Source organism: Zootoca vivipara, chromosome 6 (genome assembly GCF_963506605.1).
Source record: "Zootoca vivipara chromosome 6, rZooViv1.1, whole genome shotgun sequence".
NCBI lineage: Eukaryota > Metazoa > Chordata > Lepidosauria > Squamata > Lacertidae > Zootoca > Zootoca vivipara.
In genome coordinates this window covers 18,548,516-18,561,038 of record NC_083281.1, presented here as the reverse complement: position 1 = coordinate 18,561,038, position 12,523 = coordinate 18,548,516, and the positions used below count along the sequence as shown (strand labels likewise).

General features: G+C 49.3%; 2 protein-coding genes across 2 annotated transcripts in view; one reads left to right on the top strand and one right to left on the bottom strand.

Annotated features, from left to right (window-relative positions):
* Nucleotides 1-98: 98 nt before the first annotated feature.
* NFKBIB (NFKB inhibitor beta) lies at nt 99-9,538 on the bottom strand. Its single transcript, XM_035120067.2, has 6 exons — nt 8,931-9,538; nt 7,561-7,666; nt 6,138-6,366; nt 5,419-5,507; nt 4,443-4,676; nt 99-2,788 (listed from the first exon to the last, which is right to left on the bottom strand). The coding sequence occupies exons 1-6, from the start codon at nt 9,521-9,523 to the stop codon at nt 2,750-2,752; spliced, it is 1,290 nt and encodes a 429-aa protein (XP_034975958.2). The 5' UTR covers nt 9,524-9,538; the 3' UTR covers nt 99-2,749.
* A 414-nt stretch (nt 9,539-9,952) lies between these two features.
* SIRT2 (sirtuin 2) overlaps nt 9,953-12,523 on the top strand; it is a gene marked incomplete in the record, with an annotated part of 12,926 nt that continues 10,355 nt past the window's right edge. The window contains 3 exon segments of the mRNA XM_060275558.1: nt 9,953-9,999; nt 10,130-10,230; nt 11,637-11,682. Of these exon segments, the coding sequence (XP_060131541.1) occupies nt 9,984-9,999; nt 10,130-10,230; nt 11,637-11,682 (163 nt within the window).

Below are 12,523 nucleotides of genomic sequence, written 5' to 3'. Positions count from 1 at the left end.
TGGGTTTTTGCATGCAACAAGTATCAGCTTCCTCCATCTACGCAGAGCCCTTCTTCCTCAAAAGAAAGAGTGAGAAAAAATGAATAAAAAGCCACACAGAAATCCATAGCTTTTAATCTGATCAGGGCCAGAGAGACCTACATAATACAACAGACACATGGAAGGCAGAGAGACAGAACTTGGTCACAGACACAGATTAGAACAGATCACAGAAAAACCACACCGTAGCTACGAAACGAAACGAAACACCCAGCCTCGTGGAAGGGAAGAACAATCAATTCCTTCAGACAGGGTTTGCATGTGGAAGAAATCAAACTATGTACATAAGATGGACTGGATTTCCTCCTTTCGTTGAAGACACATATGGTATTATTTATATATATATGTATTTAAATAGCAGCTCCAATGAGAGGGCTCATTGCTGATCCACAGGAAAAGTGGATGCTGTGACTGCAAAAAATCAGCTTATCAGATGTGGGCAAAATCTACCCGCCAGCTGCGGTGTGCCATGCTGCTACCCCCAGACACTGGCACCCTCTACGATATCTCCACCTCGCCCCCCCCCACTTGCTCACACTCAGCCCTTACCCAAATCCAAAATCCAACCTCTCAGTACGATGCAAAGCCCAACCTCCTCCTAAACTGACACAGTCAGTACTCGTCCAGGACTACTCATAACTTCCTTTCTCACCTTGCAGCTGAGCTTCCCCCACCGCCCGCCCCTCGCTGCTTTCTGGGGTGCAGAATGCACATGCTGCCATTACCCCCGGCCCCATTGCCGCTAGCAGAGCAGATTGAGAAAGCAACCTGTGACATTCATTGAGAGTGAGGCAACACTCTGCTTATGTAGGCAGAGGTATGGGGGGGAGGGAGAGGGAAGGGGCCGAGCCCGCCGGTTGCTGAGATACCGCAGCAAAACAGAGCACTGCTGGAAAGAGGAAGTGGAACCTCAGACTTCTGCTAGAGCTAGCAAAACTAAGCCACAAATGACACAAAGGCGGCTGGGCAGAAGCTGCCAGAGAAGGGCTGCCATGTACCACCCAGGACACAGCTTCAGTTCTAAAGGAACAGGAGAAGCATTCTCTCCTATGGAGAGAAACAGAAGACCCCCACTCCCCAGCTGAAAATCACAAACAAGGGGCTTTCAAATAGGAGTCAGAACACAAAAGCTATGGCAGTATCAGACTGGACTGGCCTTATCACGAGGCTGGCAACCTCATGGCCACTAGGCAACTAAAGAGAGCTTCTTCTTCCCCACTCCTGAATGTGGCACTCAGCTGCTGGCAGTCAAAATGGTGGCAGAAGAGGGCAAAAGGGGGCAGGGTGAAGTGGCGCAATAGCACGAACCAGGAGTACAGCACAGGCAGAAGCAGTAAACCCAGAAAGAGGAAGGAGTCCAGGGTCCCTGGGTCTTAGTGACCCAGTTCCTGGAAAGCACGATGGCCCGAGTAGCCTGCCCACATCTTCCCCACTGCCCACAGATGATTCAAGGCATTGGCTGGGCAGAGGGTGGAAAAGACTGCTGTTCCCAAGCTGCAGCCTTGGGAGGGAGGTTAAAGAGGGCAAATGTGGGCAGGGGGTAAGGGGGGCAAATGCCAGCCCCACCCGCTGGTGCACGGAGGCTCTTACAGGCTGCAGAAGATTGCTCAGGGCACAATAGCAGTTCATGTTTAGAATGAAAAGAAGGGGAAGTGAGTCGTAAGCCTAGAAGTGGAGGCGACTGTCTGGTTTCTCAGTGGCAGGAGGGACAAAGGACATACAACCACCACCTGATTGGAGGCACTCTCCTTCACATACGGCAAAGGCACAGTCCTGGTCCATCTATTGGAGGGAGGTTGGAGGGAGGGGGAAAGGGAAGTCGCCACAATCTGTTCTTACTCTCACCCCCTGTCTTCTGGCCCCACCCATTCCCAACCTAAACGAGGCTCAATGTACAGACAGGAGAAGAGCCATGAAAGCGAGGTTTGAGCAAATGAGCACCAGAGAACCTAAAAAGAAATAAATTCATGAGGACGCGTGGTTGTAGAGAGAAGGTATTTCCTGCAAAGGTTTCACGGTGGAGGTGTGTGTGTGTGTGTGTGTGTGTGTGTACATACATATGCACCTATCAATCTTGAGTCATCGCTAATGTAAGATCTAGTGGGTTAAGCCTGGGGTGGGTGAATCCTAACCCAGGCCAAAACCCTGCCAAAAATCCCCAAACACGACAAAAGAGGTGTTTTAAAATAGAACTCGAGTCAATGTAGAACATCCAAATTTTGGGTCTGGAATCAGACACACACACACACACACACCACCCAGCTCAGATATGCGTTTGATGACACCAAGATGTGGTTTAGCTCCTTCCTATCTCTCAAGCTAGCAAGGATTGAGGTTGGGGGGAAGAATTCAAACCTACGGGGTGCTCGTTTCAGAGATGCCAAAGCAGCTATGATCAGGTGCCCCCAATACACACTTTTTTATTATTATTCTGGACATCAAACAAAAAACAGAAGTCATCAGAACTTTGGGAACAAACAGGAAAACAAACCAATAATGGAGCGTAAATTGGAATGGAGCTAAGGGAGCGCTCTCTTTGGCAGACGACGCAGCTCCCTCCCCAGCCCCTTCCCCAGCCCCTATAAATAAGTCAGATCTAGCTCACAGTGAAGAATGCAGTTGCTACAAGAACCAGCGCTGGCTGCCAGAGGCGGAGGCATGGTTAACGGAACGCAGCCCAGGAGATGAAATGGACCCCTTGCCTGGTCTTCTAATGCCCACGGTTGATCACGATGTCATCATATTCCTCCTGGGAAAGCAAAACAGAGCAAAAAAAAAAGCACCATTCATTTTACTCCCACAGACTGTGGGGGGCAAAGGTCACTATCACCGTTGAATTCATTGCCCGCCCTTCACCAGGGCAGGTTGCAGCAATTAAAATTCAGCATTTATAGCAGAGTGTGGTCACAGGAATAGGGGTGGGTCCTGAAAACCCACAGCTCAAGGGTCAAAGGACAGGGTTTAAAGAGGAGAGTCTTCAGCATTTGCCCAAAGCTGAATGGCTGAAGGCACAAGGCGCATCTCTGTGGAGATAGAATTCCACAACTTAGGGGCTGCCACAGAGAAGGCCCTCTTCCTGGCCGCCTTGAACATGCAATACAGGCAACTCCACATTTACGTGGGGGCTCTGTTCTGTGCAACCGCACATTTAAGTGAAATCGCATATATTGGGAACACAGCTGAAAAAGCCTGCAAACACCACAATTGCTCCCTCCAAACCTCCTTGCTCAAACTCCAACTTTCCACTGGCTTCAAAGGTTGGCGCAAGGGCTCCTTGGATTGCACTTGCAAAGGCTCGCAAGATTGCCAGAAGCTGTTTTTGCGCCATTTTTGATGTTTTCACACGCTTTTAGGGTCATTTTTGCCCCTTTTGTGCCAGAGTAGAAAGGTTTTTGGCAGGTGTTTAAAAGTTGACACGGAAGGTGCCTGCTGAATCTCCCTTGACAGGGTGTTCACAGGATTGAGCCAAGGACTCGAAAGTTTGGGTACCTCCTTGTTGTCAAATGAGCCTCATTAACTTGGGGAACAATCAACAACGCTCCTGTAGATGATTTCAGTGATCGAGCTGAAGCGGAAGTGTTCAAGTCATCCTGGAAGTATTCTGGGCCTAAGTTGCTCAGGGCTTGGTAAATTTAAACAAGAATACAGAATTTAGACTTGCGGTTCCCAAAGTGGGTGGTACTGCCTCCAGGGGGCACTGGGATTACCTACAGGGGGTGCTAAGAGGCAAGGGGGTAGCGGGGTGGGCACTGGAGGTGCAAATGACTACCAGAAATGGAAAAGCTGGTATTACTGTATCACCTCGATCAATTTTGTTAAGTTACATTAAATAGTTTTACTTGGATTTTACAAAAAATAATAATGTGCAATTGTTATTATTTGGAATTTTATTGTGTTATAATCTTGCTTAGTGGGCTATGCAAACCACTGTTCTGAATAATGCTTTTTGCATGGTAGGGGGAACTGGGGATGAGTTTACGGAAACAAGGGGGCAGCGGGCCAAAAACAGTTTGGAAACCACTGGTTTAGACTATGGAGCCCTTCATATTTACAGACCACACATCCTTTTCCTCTCGGCACATTTCATTATGGACCCAGAGTGGTTAGGGCAACCCAGTGAGATGGACGGGGTACAAGTAATAAATTTATTATTATTACTGACAGAAAACCGAACAGCTACCGGTATATCCTATATTTCTTTATTGGCAATTGCAACAATTTACAATTTCCTTCAGCTGATTTTCCCTTCAGTTTATTTGTCTGTAAGTTGTCTGTTATTAAAAGTCACTTAAAAATATATACAGTATATTGGGGGGGGGAGGAAATGCGAAGCACTCACACACCCACACCCCTGTAGCCCCAGATCTCATAGCTTGGGGGGTCTAGCTGGGGCCCAAACTCACCTCGCTGTTGCTGTCCAGACTCTCCTCCGAGTCCCAGTCTGGCTCCTCTGAGCCAAACTCCCGCAAGAGCTGGGGAATCTTTTGGTCGGGCCGGTGCAGGGCGCTGTACATGGGGGTGTAGCCAACATACATGCGGGCCTCCGGGTCTGCTCCAGCGTGCAGCAGGTATTCAACCACCTCTGGGTTCTGAGACTCCACAGCCAGGTGAAGAGGGCTCCGCCCACAGCTCAGCTCCTGCCGGCGAGATGGGAGAAGGAAAGGGGATGCACAGCGACTCATGCTGGGAGCTCTGGGGTTGGTGGGTATGTTGGGAGCCATGGATCTGCCCCAGCTGAGCCACTAACTAGTCCAACCTTTTTGCTGGGGCTGCTGGGAGTTGTAGTCAGAGGCAGCTGGGAGGCACCAGGCTGGCAAAAGGGGCACTGGAGTGTCACTGACCGCTTCTTGAAAGGAAGGGCAGAGTCACAAAGGGGAAGAGGTGGTACTAAAGGGGCAAAGCTCACACAGAGGGGTAGAGCGACAAAAATTAGAGGTGAGGACACTTGTGTTGGGTCAGACCTAGTCCAGCATCCTGTTCTCACAGGGGCCAACCAGAGGCCTGAGGGAAACCCATAAGCAGGATTTGAGCACAAGAGCAACACTCTCCCCTCCTGTGGTTTCTGGCAGCTGGCATTCAGAAGCATTGCTGCCTCTGCTTGGTGGAGGCAGAGCATAGCCAGCATAGGTAACAGCCACTGGTAACCTTCTCCTCCATGAATTTATCTAATCTTCTAAAGCCTCTTTTAAAGGTGTTTCTTCTTATCCCACTGCTGCTAGTTCACAGGGTGAATTAATTCAACATGCTTCTTAAAGGTGGTGGTGGGGAGGAGGATGACTTTGTGTCGCTACACAGAGGGTTCCTTTTCCAGTGTGCATACCCCACGCAGGATGGACCTCACCTATGTGTGCCTATTTCACCACCGCCTCTGAAACTAACCGGTTTGTTGAGATCAGCTCCCCCGGAGATTAAGAGACTGACCACGTCCAAGTCTTTCCGCAAGATGGCAACATGCAGGGGCGTGTAACCTACGGAAAGAGAGATTGGACACAATTCTGCGGCAGCCCAGGCACTGAGGCGGAGAAACTACCTTGTGTAATGCGGATTTATAACCACCACCACAACAAAATGGCATGTGGAAATCATAAATTAAGAAATGATACGGATCAAATACATTTGCATTCCTCCAGACTGGATTGTTCCTACTGCAAAATTCAGAGTTTGGTTCCCAAGCTAAGGGAAAAACTGAGGTAGGCGCTGCAGTAAGAGGAAGGATTGTGCAGAGGAAGGATTGTGCAGTAAGCACAATCTTGAAAAGGAACAAAAGAAGATGGGGGAAAGGGGGTGGGTGGAGATGGAAAACAGGCAAATGTGTATAACGCAAAAGTATGCAAAGCTCGCAAATCCTCAACCACAAGTGGTGGAAACGAATCCACTCCTCTTTAACTGCCCACCAACTTCTAAGTCTGATATTTTAAATATTAAAAGTTTGGAAGACCCATGCTGATCCATCTCATTCTCCCACCCACAATACTCATAAGGACTCGAAACTTTTGGCATTTTAAACCTGCTCTTCACTAGACCCTACTGTCTCCATAATATGGAGGACTTCAATGAGACCAAGCAACTATTTTCCCCAGAGGACCCAGGAGAGGTACCATCAAAATTGGTGCAGTCCAGTTGGGCCCGAAAGCCGCTCCCTTCGCAGGGCCTTTGCGCAACATGCGGCGTCAGGAGCCTCTGCACGCACTCCCTCTGCCCTTCTCGGCACGCCAAGTGCAAAGCGGTGTGGCCGCCCTTTTCCTGCACACACAGACTGGCTCCCGCCGACACAAGCTTGCCCACAAAATCGGCAGCCCCGAGGATGACTGCAATGTGAAGTGCTGTCTGGGGAACAGAAAACGAGAAAGAGCCCCGAGTTTGAGAAGAGCCGCTTACATGCCCCTCACTCCTGGGATGACAAGGCGGAAGTGGGGAACTTGTGGCCTTCCAGATGTCATCATCTTAAGTATTTTCAGGAACTATACAATGGGTTGGTTTTAACCTTGACAGTCTTATACGGCTCGGGGAAGCGGATTTGGAAGGAGCTCTTGCTCCCGTATGAACCTGTGCATGCGCCAGAGGCCCTTCCTCATCATGAGTGAAAAGGCAATAAGCTCAGGGGTAGAGCATCTGCCTTGCAAGCAGGCAGCTCCAGGTTTAATGTACAGGTAGGGTTGGGAGAGAATCTTGCCTGAAATCCTGGTGAATTGCTACCAGCCAGTACACTATTATTATTATTATTATTATTATTATTATTATTATTATTAACATTTATATACCAAGGATCTCAAGGTGGTGTACATGATTCATCCTCACAACAATCCTGTGAGGTAGGTGAGGCAAAGAGATGGTGATTGGCTCTAGGTCACCCAGTGAGCTCCTTGGCTAAGTGGGAATTTGAACCCTGGCCTCCCCAGGTCATAGTCCAGCACTCTAACCATTCCACCACACTGACAATACTGAGCTAGATCAGGCATAGGCAAACTCAGCCCTCGAGATGTTTTGAGACTACAATTCCCATCATCCTTGACCACTGGTCCTGTTAGCTAGGGATGATGGGAGTTGTAGTCCCAAAACATATGGAGGGCCGAGTTTGCCTATGCCTGAGCTAGATGGACCAAAGATCTGAGTCAGTATAGGGTAGTTCTTATGTTCCTAAGAATTTCTCCTTTTAAGGGTGAAACAAATGCTACCCAGAGATAAACCTGGGAGAGGTGGGTTCTGATGCTTTTGTTTTTTAAGTTTTAGGTTGCTGGTGAAGACTCTGATTTCATTTGCTGTTTTACTGCTCCTCTGTGCTTTAAGACTTATTTAAAAATGCCTTCCTTTGCTTCTTTTTGCAATTTCCAACCTTGTTTTCAATGCACGCCGCCTTGGAATTTTTTAACTTAAAAGTTCCAAAGGATGTTTCTAAGTCTGATTATTATGCAGACTGCTGTTCTCTACAGGGAGGGCTCATGGCTCCTCCCGATGTGCGTTACGAGCTTTGGGAAATTGAGGCTCACAACAGAGCAGTGCAAAAGTGCGTCTCAATCCAACCTGTCCAAGGTCGTTCTGAATATCCAGGTAATCCGTTCCTTGGGTGTACTGCAGGATGGAATCCAGAAAGGCCTCGTGCTCATGGATGACGGCCAAGTGGAGAGCTCTGGAAAAAACAGGAAATAACAGAGGCTGCTGAGAGGGGCAAAAGTCTCTTATCGCTCAGGGGGGGGGGGGAACCATTTTCCAACACAGATGGGGAATACAAAACAAGGAGACCTCAAGCGGCTGCAGCCTTCCATCATTTTGTGGCTGTCCAGAGTTTTCAAAAAGAGGACTGTATTAGAACAAACTGTTCTCCAACTCAGAAGATGTTTAGAAACTTAAAAAAAAATTGCAGCTCTACCTTACATGTTGTTGCTTGAATTAAGGCCAAATGTGTGCATAGTATTAGTATCCGAGTTCTCACTTGTATTATTTTAGAAATAGGCAGAGTATTGCCAACAGAACAGTCAGTGCTCATAAAAGAGCAGTTTGCAGGGTTACCCGCCCCCCACCCCCACCAAAAGAAAACCAGAGGACACAGTAGTTACTGGCTTGCATGGGATCTTATCAGGCCTAGTCACGTCTTTGTTCTAATTTTGAGATTTAAATAAGCCCACAAAAAGTAGTAGTCAACTAGTTAGTTTACTATCCAGTTCTGAGTCACCTGCTTTCATGCTGGCTGCAGAAGGAAAAAAGCCCCCTCCTCTGTGACCAGAATGCAAAATGAAATACCAGCCACTTAGCAGCCTGGTAGAAAAACCCCACTCCTCTCTTTTTCCAAACACGCTGTGGGGAGGAGGCAGAGCTTATTCCAAAGTAAGCATGGAAACCCAGTGAACAGAGAGAGACAGAATGGAGAGACCATTCCTCCACCAGCCCATTCATTCACCTGCACAGAATTCCTAGTACCAGGTGTAGGTGTACCAGGTGTGTTTTTATATAAAAAGCTGTTCTAGCCTACCAGTGCAGAGCTTATGTTTCAAGATGCCCTGACATCTCTGTGCAAATGCAAAAGCGGCTGGAAATGATCTGGTGAAGGAATCGATCACAGTGGACAGTTCCCGTCAGCAGAGCAAAAAAGAGCAGGCCAGAAGGCAGCTCCTGAACCACAACAGCTGGAAGAAGCCTCATCAGCCACCGGTGCCTGTAGCAGTGGTCGGAATTGGTGGCCACTACAGGCACAGGGAGGCTCCGGAGCAAAAAAAAAAAAACCCCAAATCCTCATTCATGAGCAGGCAGACGAAACCAGCATGCCCAGGCTCAGCACAGTTTGGTGCCCAGGTACAGCCACCGCGGACCCAAGGCAGACGGGGAAATTCTGCAGCTCCGTCCCCCTATTATGAGAAAGACTTCCGATGCCGGTTTCCTTCTGACACAGTACGTACGTGTCCCCGTCCTCGGTGACGAAGCCCAGCACGTGGTGCAGCCAGGCCTCGGGGGCCACCACCGCCGAAGCCCCGTTCTCAAGGCGCACGGCCCCCACGCCGTCCACAATGGCGCCCACGTCCTCGTCTCCCCTCAGGGAGTCCCCGAGGGCAGAGTCCAGCCGCTCCAAGTCATCCTCTTCCTCCAAGAGCGCCTTCTGAGGGCCAGTGGAGCCGGAGGGGCCGGGGTCAGGGGTCACAGCCCGGCGCCCAGGCCCCTCCTCCACCTCGCCAGGGCCCACCAGGCCCGCGTCTCCCTGGATCTGGCCCAGCTGGGCCTCGCTGAGGGAACCCAGGCCGCTGTCGCACCAGTCGTCGCCTTCCACCCGCTTGGGCTCCCGCAGGCCGCCCTGAGCAGCAGCCTCGGAGGCCATGGCGGAGGCGGGAGGGGGGGGGGGAGACCCTACAGGAAAGGCCTGGAGGGCCGCAGGGCCATAGGGATAGTCTGGGCAGAGCGACGATGCCCCGCAGTCGCTCCTTCCACAGACAGGGGATTTCAGCGGCCTGGGGAATCCCCAGACTGGCGTCTGGTCGGCGCAGTCGCAGAGAGGCATGCCGGGAGCCGTAGTTTTTTCCCCTTCCCGCGAAGCATGCAGGGAGCTGTGGTCCCGGCCTCTCAGCATCCGGGTCATTCCTCCCAATTCAAAGAGCCCGGCGACCATGTTGGCTCTCTCGCAAGGCACGTCGGGAGCGGTAGTTCCCATGGGCAGTTTCTCTTTCTTCGCTTTGTTTTTACCTCCTATTCTGCTTCCCCTTCACACAAGGACACTATTCGGGGTGATTGTTTGAAGACGCAAAAAAAGCAATCCCCCCCCCCACCGACACATTTATAACGTTATTCGCCAAGCGCCGCAAGGCATGCCGGGATTCTCGCCTCTCCTCGGCGGCGACGGGTTAAAAAAAACAAACCACATTTTCCCGGCGCATGCTGGGAGCCTGGCTGGCGATTGGCTGCCGTGCCGCGGTGCCTCCTGGGGGTTGCAGTTCTCCTGTAAGGGGACAGACTGCGGCTCCATGGACAGCCGGGAAGGTAGCCTGTTGTGAGGGGGTTTATTGGGGTGCGGGAGACGGAGCCCCGCACCGCTGAAGTAACCGCCGCTGCCTCCTCTCCTCCTCCTCCTCCTCACACTCCCCCTTTGTTGTGTCTTTTCCTGTCACAGAGCCCGGAGCCGCCTTCGCTGCCGCCGGGGAGGGCGAGGAAGAGGCCGAGAAGGGCCCTGCCTCATCGGTGGAAGAGACCGAGAAGGGCCCTGCCTCATCGGTGAGAGGCTGGCAAAGGAAAACGGAATTGGTTGGGGGTGGGTGGGCCCCCCTCGTATTATTATTATTATCATTATCATTATCATCATCATTATTATCTCCCTTGGGGGTGGGTGGGGAGGAGGTGTGGTCAGACCCCTCCCCCTGGGCCTGCCTGCCAGGCAGAAGTTCAACAGGCAAAGCCTCTGCCCCTCCCCCCTTCCTCCTGCCTTGACCAAGGTCTATATTTGGCCTCTCTCCTTCTGCGCTTTCAAGATCATCAAAAGAACCACACATTTCTGAGGAGGCATTCGAAGGCAGCCCCATTGCAGGGGAAGCTTTTAAATGTTTAACGCTTGGTTACGACCAGAGTGGCTGGGGAAACCCAGCCAGATGGGTGTATGTGTGTGGGTTTAAATAATAAAAGTATTATTATTATTACTCATACAGTAGAATCGTAGAGTTGGAATGGTCATCTAGGGTCGTGCAAGGAAGACTTTTTCCCACAGCTGGGCCAATGGTGAGCTGATGAACACCTGCTTTTTGATGGGACCGGCCACTTTGGGCAGCTCCCAACAGAAGACTAAAAACACGATAAAACATCAAACATTAAAAACTTCCCTAAACAAACTTCCCTAAGAAAGAACTTGGTTTGATCCAGCACAGCACTTTCTGCGTTATTCGGTTCACATTTTAAGAATTATGTAGCCCAGATGGGTTATGCCTCGATTGTTAGAGATCCCAAGAAGGAACAACTGGTTTGTAAATTTAATATATGACATCGTAGGGGAAGGAATCGTAGAATCGTAAGAGCTGGAAGGTATCACCAAGGGTCATCTTGTCCAACCCCCTGCAATGCAGTAATCTCAGCTAAAGCATCCATGGCAGATGGCCACCCAATCTCTGCTTTAAAATCTCCAAGGTAGGAGAATCCACATCCTCCCCAAGGGAGACTGTTCCAAGCCCCCTCTTCAGCGCTCAGTCGGAGCAAACATCAGTTGGGGTTTCCAGCAGGTCACAGTTTGCTCTGATTCAGCTTTAAAGAGTGGGTTTTCACGGGGAAAGCTCCAGAGCGAAAAAGAAAAAAGAAAGCATTTGGACACAGAGATTTAAAGCACAGAGGATCATGCCTGGAAAGACTGGAGGAAAGGCAGGTGTGAATAAGTCCTCATAATTTCACCTTTCGGAATTTTAATTACTGTTAGGTCGCTGTGGCCACTGTGTTCTCTGTGTAGATCCATGGTGAAGAGATTTCATATGTCAGAAAGAAGTGAGCAAGTGAACTGTTAATTGCCGTGGAGGAGCAATAAGTAGTGAGGTTCAGTTATGCAATGGTAGATTTAGGTTATACAGTAAAACAAACTTCACAGTAGCTTAGAAACAACCTTTTTCAACTTCATTTACCTTTCGTTCCTATTTTTTATACAGGATTCAGATTCTGACAACGAAGCTGGAGCTTCTGGTGAAACTGAAAGTAGGTGTCCCATTTGAGGGGCTCCTATGTATGGGTTTGGGCCTGTGCGGGTGGAAGTTTAAATCAGTGATGCAGTTGACAACAACGTATACAAAATAAAGGCCACAGATACCTGCATAAATCTGAAAATGTACTGTCATTATCTCACCTTGAATTGTGTAACTTTCTGTCTAAGGATGCCAGTCTAACCCTACTTATCTGGGAGTAAGCCCCATTGACATCAGTAGCACTTACATCTGAGTAGACCTGGCTAGGGTTGTGCTGTAATATCTATTTTTTCTTAAATACATGAGTTTTTCCTGCAGAGCAGCCAGTGGTTCATTCCTTTGACTATAGTTGCAGACTGGGAGCAATGTATTTTTAGGCATTTGGAATTTCAGCCGTCAGGTTAGCTGTGCACATTCCTACCCATATCTGATAACTCATGAGTTAAATCAGCTACCAATTAGACCCTTTCAAGTTCCTAAACATCCTTCTGTATTTAAAGCTTTTTATCAGACAGGTGTGGGGCTGACCCTGTATTAAGCAATCATTGGGCAACCTTGGGCAGCAAATTGGTCAGTTTTGTTTACTATTTTTTACTACTTTTAAATTTTTGTTTTTGTCGCCAAAATGTTTTTGGCGGTCTCTGGAGGAGGAGCTGCATTCTCACATCCATTATTGATCTTATGTGTTGAAAAATGAAGCAGTTATTGGGAAGAACCAGTTTCTAACGCAGGTCTTTCCCCTTGCCCCTCAGATTCCTACTATCTCTCCGTTATTATGAAAGGTTTAGTTTTGACTGCAGATCATTAGCAGTGCATAATAGCAGGTTTTGAGCAACACAAACTTCTGCAGGCAA

Coding starts and splice junctions, on each gene's coding strand:
- NFKBIB (XM_035120067.2), bottom strand. CDS start 9,523: ATGCCTCTCTGCGACTGCGCCGACCAGACGCCAGTCTGGGGATTCCCC. Junction 4,677..5,418: donor GAGCTGATCTCAACAAACCG/GTTAGTTTCAGA, acceptor TCTCGCCGGCAG/GAGCTGAGCTGTGGGCGGAG. Junction 2,789..4,442: donor GTCTGGACAGCAACAGCGAG/GTGAGTTTGGGC, acceptor TTGCTTTCCCAG/GAGGAATATGATGACATCGT.